The 6,141-nt window shown below is 47.6% G+C and overlaps 1 protein-coding gene across 6 annotated transcripts in view; it reads left to right on the top strand.

Annotated features, from left to right (window-relative positions):
- Window positions 1-867: 867 nt before the first annotated feature.
- SEPTIN11 (septin 11) overlaps window positions 868-6,141 on the top strand; it is a 126,692-nt gene continuing 121,418 nt past the window's right edge. For all 6 annotated transcript variants that reach the window (XM_069092694.1, XM_069092703.1, XM_069092711.1 and 3 more), the window contains exon 1: window positions 868-1,071. In XM_069092694.1, the coding sequence (XP_068948795.1) occupies window positions 1,045-1,071 (27 nt within the window). In that variant the 5' untranslated portion in view covers window positions 868-1,044. The remainder of the gene's footprint in view (window positions 1,072-6,141) is intronic.

A 6,141-nucleotide genomic window follows, 5' to 3' on the forward strand; every position in this document is an offset into this window, starting at 1 on the left:
ATACTGAGGGGTCGCCTCTCCTCCCTCCCCACCCTTCTGCCTCTCAAGAACTAACAGCCACATTAAAAGCAAGCCCCGAGTGCCAGCATTTCCCTTTCCCCCCTCTCAAGCAGGAAGGCTAGGTAGCCCGCAGCAATTTCGTCCTGCCCTCCTCCATCCCCACACTACGGTCCTGGTAGACAGATGACAACTTCCAGCTGTTACGCTAGAGAAATTCCTCTGCCATGGTCCAAGTCCCCATTCTAGGCGATGGAGGGAGAAGACAGAGGAGGAAGGAGGCGCGCTGCCTCCCCGGTCCTTCTGGGGGCCAGCCTGCCACCTGTGCCCAAGCATCACTCCGCTTCCCCTTCTCCGCGGGACCAGGCATTTCTGCACTGGACCTCGCTTTGTGGAAGGTGCTCTCCCCGATCATCCTGCCCCTAGACTGCATCCCAACCTCCTCCCTCTCAGTCGCCTCCCCCCGCCCCCCCGGAGCCCCGCGCGCTGCAGAACCCGGGACTAGGAGACCCACGCAGGAGGGCTGGCTGCTCCCGGCCTCGAGCATCTGCCGGAGCCCGGGGGAGGGCGAGCCGCGAGCGCGCAAGCTTGCAGGCGTCCTGTTGCACCGGGGCGGGGAGCTGGAGGCCGACTGCTGGATTCGGAGGGAGGTGGTAGCGGCGAGAGTGGGGGCGACGGCTGGGATGAAACGAGATGGCCAGGGTGGGCGAGCAGAGCGCTCCGGGGCCCACGGCTGGCCGGCCAGAGGGCGCAAGCCCCTGCCGCCGCTGCCCCCGCCTCGGCTCCCGGGGCCTCTGCCCAGACACACGCGGACACCCCTTCCAGGGGAAGCGAATGGTCCCTTCCAGTCGGGTGGCCATGTTGCTCTAATAAAGCGGGCGGGGCGGCGGCGTGGGGGGAGGAGAAGCTTCTGAATGTGAGCGGGAGCTGGACTCGGAGCTGGAGCCGCCGAGTGCCGAGAGCCCGGAGCCGGGGCGGCGAGCGTCGCGGGGAGAGCCCGGGAGCCAGTGGGCGAGGGCAGCCGAAGCCCAGAGCGCTGCCGCGGCGATGGCCGTGGCCGTGGGGAGACCCAACGTGAGTGCCGCGCCCCTGCTTGCGCCCCCGGCCCCAGCCCCATCCCCCATCCTCCCAGCCCCGAGCCCCCCGCTTTTAGATCTGGTGCAGGAGGAGGAGGAGGAGGAGGAAGGTGCTTGTTACAGGGCCGGGGGCATTGAAGCTTAGCAGAGTGTATGTGTGTGTGAGTGTGTGTGTGTGTGTGTGTGACAGAGAGATGAATTTAGACTGGTGTCAAGTGTGGAGGTGCGTGTAAGGGATCCTAATGGATTACCTCGCATGCTATGCAACAGTGTCTAGGTTCCAAAGCTCCCCTTTCACGTGTGTGTGTGTGTGCGCGTGTGTGTGTGTGTGTGTGGATGTGGGGGCAGAGACGGTCTTTGGTGAGATTTTTTTTTTTTGCAGCAATGTCTCTGCTCCCTCCTTCTCCCCCCCCCCCAGTCTGAAGAAAGCTTCGATGGTGTGTGTGTGTGTTCTCTTTTCCCCTACCCTTCTCCCCCCGCCCCCCAACATACACACACACACACACACACACACACACACACGCACACACCTTCCCTTCACGCTGAGAGAGATCTCACTGTCTGGAACGTTACACCAGAGACAGGCTTTCCTGTCGTGGTGGGCAATAGGAAGAAAAATATATGTATTTCTTTAAATACATTTATAACTGAGAAGAATCCGGACGTGGCTTTCGCCTGCGGGCTGCGAGATCGATACGGCCGAGCCGACCCCACCGCACGCTGCTGTGGCTGGGCCGGACCCGGAAAGCCCCAGCTCGCAGCCACTCCCCGCCTCCGCTCCCCTCCCCTACCAAAAGTTTGAAAATGATCCCTTCCCCGCCAGGGTGCTAGCTTTTCTATGCAGGGCGGATTACATTTGGGGGCGGGCGAGGGTGGGTGTGGGACAGGGGAGGAAGGGGAAGGGAGGAGAAGGGAGGGAGGGAGGGGGGAGGCCTCCGGTGGGTTGTGCTCGCGAATGGCCCGATACCCTGTTAGCTCGCTGGTGGCCTGGAGGCTCCCGCCAGTGCCCGCCCCTGGAAGGGTCGGTGGGTTTTCCCAGCCTGGCCTGGGAGGCTTACATTCCGAGGCTCGTGGGTTGGAGAGAATTCCTTTTGGCAAGGCATCCTCCGTGTAAATGACTCATTACTGCCCAGGACAATACTGGGCTATTTTTGAGGGTGAGGTTCTCTCCTTCCCTGGGAGCCCAGCTCCTTTTGGACTCTGTTGAGACTGCATTTTCTTTTTACAGGAGGAAATAGGAAGGGGAAGGAGGAGTTCTTGTCTTTTCATTCAATTCAACAGACATCATTAAGTGCCCTGTGTAAGGAAGGCGCTGAGCTAGGCGCCCTTTCTTTGATCAAATTCAGCGGTTGTGGAGCTGGCACAGATGTTTAGGGAAAGAGGGGGCCAACTTGGCCCCCTTCCATCCTCCTCCTCCTCCTCCCTCCTCTTATTTCTAACCGTAGGGTTAGACCCACAGTCACATTAGATTCTGGAGGCCCAAGCTCTGAATATTGAGCAAATGCTTCAGTAAGAGAGGAAGATGATAGCTCTTCCTCACCGATTTCTAAACACAGCAGACTGCGTTCCCAGAAGAAACAGAAACACGGCTGTCCAGATGGTTGTGATTCGGTTGAGCGTGGATGGAGGAAGGGTTTGGCAGCCATAGTGTCTTTAGGGCAGGTCCATGCTGTCAAAATTGTGCGGTTACTAGTTAAAGTGAAACTCTAGACCAATATATGGGGCTTGATCCCTCCCTTCAAATTCACTAGCCATCCTCAACTAGGTTCCTGAGCTGTAAAATGGAGTTAATGAGAGCACCTACCTGCCAGGGTTGCTTTGAAGATCAAAGGAGATATTTGTAAAGCAGAAAGCACTACATAAATGTTAACTATCTTTGTTACCGATCCTTAGTAATTCAAGTAATCATGGTTTTGACTTGTTAGCAGTTCTAATGTAGTATGTACCTTTCACCAACCTTCCCTTTAATTCCTACCTTTCTCCCTCCCCCTCTCCTCACCTTATTTCCTGGTCACAAAATACATTGATTAAACTAAAAATATTCATGTGAAAAAAGAAAGTAATGAATAGAAATAGATAGAAATAGGTTTACTTGTTTATGAAGTTTTTTTGTCCTTTATTACAGTTATTATTTTGATCCTACCCCCAAATGGAAAACTGGGGCAGGGGGACTGGGAAGAATTTCTAGATTGCACACTTTCTAAAAATGTATCAGTTTCATTGGAACTCTGTGCAAAACCCAAGTTCTAGGGATGTGGCCAATTACAATAGGAACATCCTGTCTGCCATCCAGATGTGAGTTCCATAGTTTGTTGTATTTTTTCTCTTTTATAACAGCCTTGTTTTTTCTGTATAGGTCACTGAATAGTTGGGGCATTTAAAGGTTTTGCATTAGGGGGCTGAAACTAGCTGCAGAGTCTGAGTTGTCTCTTTGAAGTAAAATTAAATTACTGTAACCTCAGGCATGGGTTGGAGTATAATCAAAATACTTGATTATACTGGGAGAGCCTGGGTGTTCAATGTTTCCTTCAATGTAGGAAAGTATAACATTCTAGGTTCACCTTTGGAATGATCTTGGGTTGCTGTTTATTGTGTGAAATGTGTTCCTCTAAGGTGTGATATCATCAGAATGCTAGTCTCCCAATTCTAGGGAACACTAATTATCCTGAATCTTAAGCATTATCAGTCCCGATTTCCACATTATCTTGGGTGGGGACTGAATAATGCAATGGAGGAAATTCTTAGTTGAAAAATGTCTTCACTAAAGTTCCTTCTACATGTGATAATGGTTTTCAGAATGTTGCTTTTTAAAATTTTGTTCTTGGATAGCTTAGATCAAAAGAAAAAATTCAGAAAAACACTATATCTCCCCAAAAGTCTGAATAAAGAAAAATTAGTTCTAATTGATTTATCAAAAATATTAAGATTTAAGAAATTTATCTTCTTGTTTGATATCCCATACAGATAAAACATTTTACTGCTCAATTAAATTGCTCGAAGTGGTTATAGACAGTCACAATAACTAAAAACTTCATAATATTAAATTGCAACTTATTCCTTTATTACTGAGAAACAAACACTTCTAAGAAGTTCACCAGAAAGACCATATATTCTCACCCTATTTTCTAGGCCATATTTTTTTCTTTCCATATGGCAACATCTAGACAAAAAGAAAGGAAGGACAAAAGGAAGAGGATTGTGGCATAGTTGGTTGATTGATGACAAACCACGATTGGTTTGTTGATTTCTACTGTTTGTGTATTCCAATTTTGATTCATTGATTTCCTACTGTGTGTAAGACCTGTACTTGGTAGTATGGAGAATGCAAAGAAGAATATTGGGGGCAGCTAAGTGGCACAGTAAATAGAGCATTGGCCCTGGAGTCAGGAGGACCGGAGTTCAAATTTGACCTCAGACATTTGATAGTTATGTGACCCTGGGCAAGTCACTTAACCCCAATTGCCTCAAAAAGAAAAGAAAAGAAAACATGGGTCCCAGCTCCTATGAAGCTTAGCTAGTCTAGCGATTGCCAATTGTCTGATTGTTTATACCAAATTATCAAATTGTGATTATGCCCCAACTGATTTTGTTGGACCTGTAATGTATGGTGAAAAGAAACTTCAATTTGGAGCCAAAGACCCTGGGTTCAAATCCTGACTCTGCTATTTACTACCAACCTTAAATCTTTCATCCTTTGTTGAGTAAGATTGATATTTCTTCCCTTCAGAAATCTTTTCTTCCTTAGACCTCAAGCCTTTATTTTACATACTTACTTCGAATTATTAGGTCCTATTGGTATGTCTGTCATGTTTCACTGCTATCTCACCCCACCCCAACTAGATGTAAGCTTTAGGAGGGAAGGGATGATAACTTGGAAGTGAGCAAACTTGAAAACTTTCTTTTTTTAACAGGATTGTTAGTTTGAGATTAGGGAAATGCTGTAGACATTGTATAGAAATGCTTAGGTTTTAGCAAGCCATCTGACAGAGATATCTCATGATTTCTTAGTGGCTAAGATGGGATTGCTACAGAACCAGTTGAGTGACTAGACCCAAGGACTAGCCTGAGAAAAAAAATGGAGTCTCCCCAGGGATCCGAGCTTGGCCTTATTCTGCTCAGCTATTATTGTCATTGTCTTTAGTGAAGCCACAGATGACCTGTTTATCAAATTTACAGGTGACGTGAAGCTGAGGGGGATATGTAGCCAATTAGACAATGGAATTGGGATCCAAAGAGATCTTAACAGGCTAGAACTATGGTTCAGATCTAATAAAAGTAGCATTTAATGTACAAGTAATTAGGATAATTTTTTTTAAACTCAACTTTGCAAATAAAAGATATGGAAAGTTTGAAAGATCTGGGGAGTAATGATTGCTGGTAGAACCATGGAAAACAATACAATTTCAATTTAAAATAAGAAGACCTTGGGATTTTAGTGGATAGGTGTATGCTTTTAATGCTTGGCTCTTCCCCCAGTACATAGTGCAGTGACTTTGCATATAGTCCCCTAAAAAACATTTGCTGAATTGACATGAGTTGAATTGATTAACAGAGCTACCCTTGGATCCTAGATCAAGAATTGGGAGGGACTTTGAGAGGCCTTTTAAGCCAAAGCTTTCATTTTCCAGTGGAGGAATCTGAGGCTGAGGGGGTGATTTCCCCAAGGTCATGCAAGTAGCAAGTAACTATCAGAGGTCTGATTTGAACTCAGGTCCTCCAGAACTCGTGTTTCTTTAGGACTTAGAATTTTAGAGGCAGCTGGTTGGGAAGTAGGTAGAGCACTGAGCCTGACGTTAGGAAGATTCAATTTCAGTTTTCAATATTCAGTATTAAATTTCAGCTTCAAATACTTACCAGTCATGTGACCCTGGTCTAGTCAACCTCTGCTCATCTCAGTTTCCTCAGCTCTAAAATGGGAATGATAATAGCACTTATTCCCTAGGGCTGTTGTGAAGATTCCTGGTACATAGTAGAGCCTATATAAATGCTTATTCCTTTCCTTCCTGTTTATTGCTCCTGGGGTGTGTGTGTGTGTGTGTGTGTGTGTGTGTGTGTGTGTGTGTGTGTG

Source organism: Petaurus breviceps, unplaced genomic scaffold (genome assembly GCF_028583685.1).
Source record: "Petaurus breviceps papuanus isolate PSGF00001 unplaced genomic scaffold, PetGlider_PUasm1.0 126, whole genome shotgun sequence".
Lineage (NCBI taxonomy): Eukaryota > Metazoa > Chordata > Mammalia > Diprotodontia > Petauridae > Petaurus > Petaurus breviceps.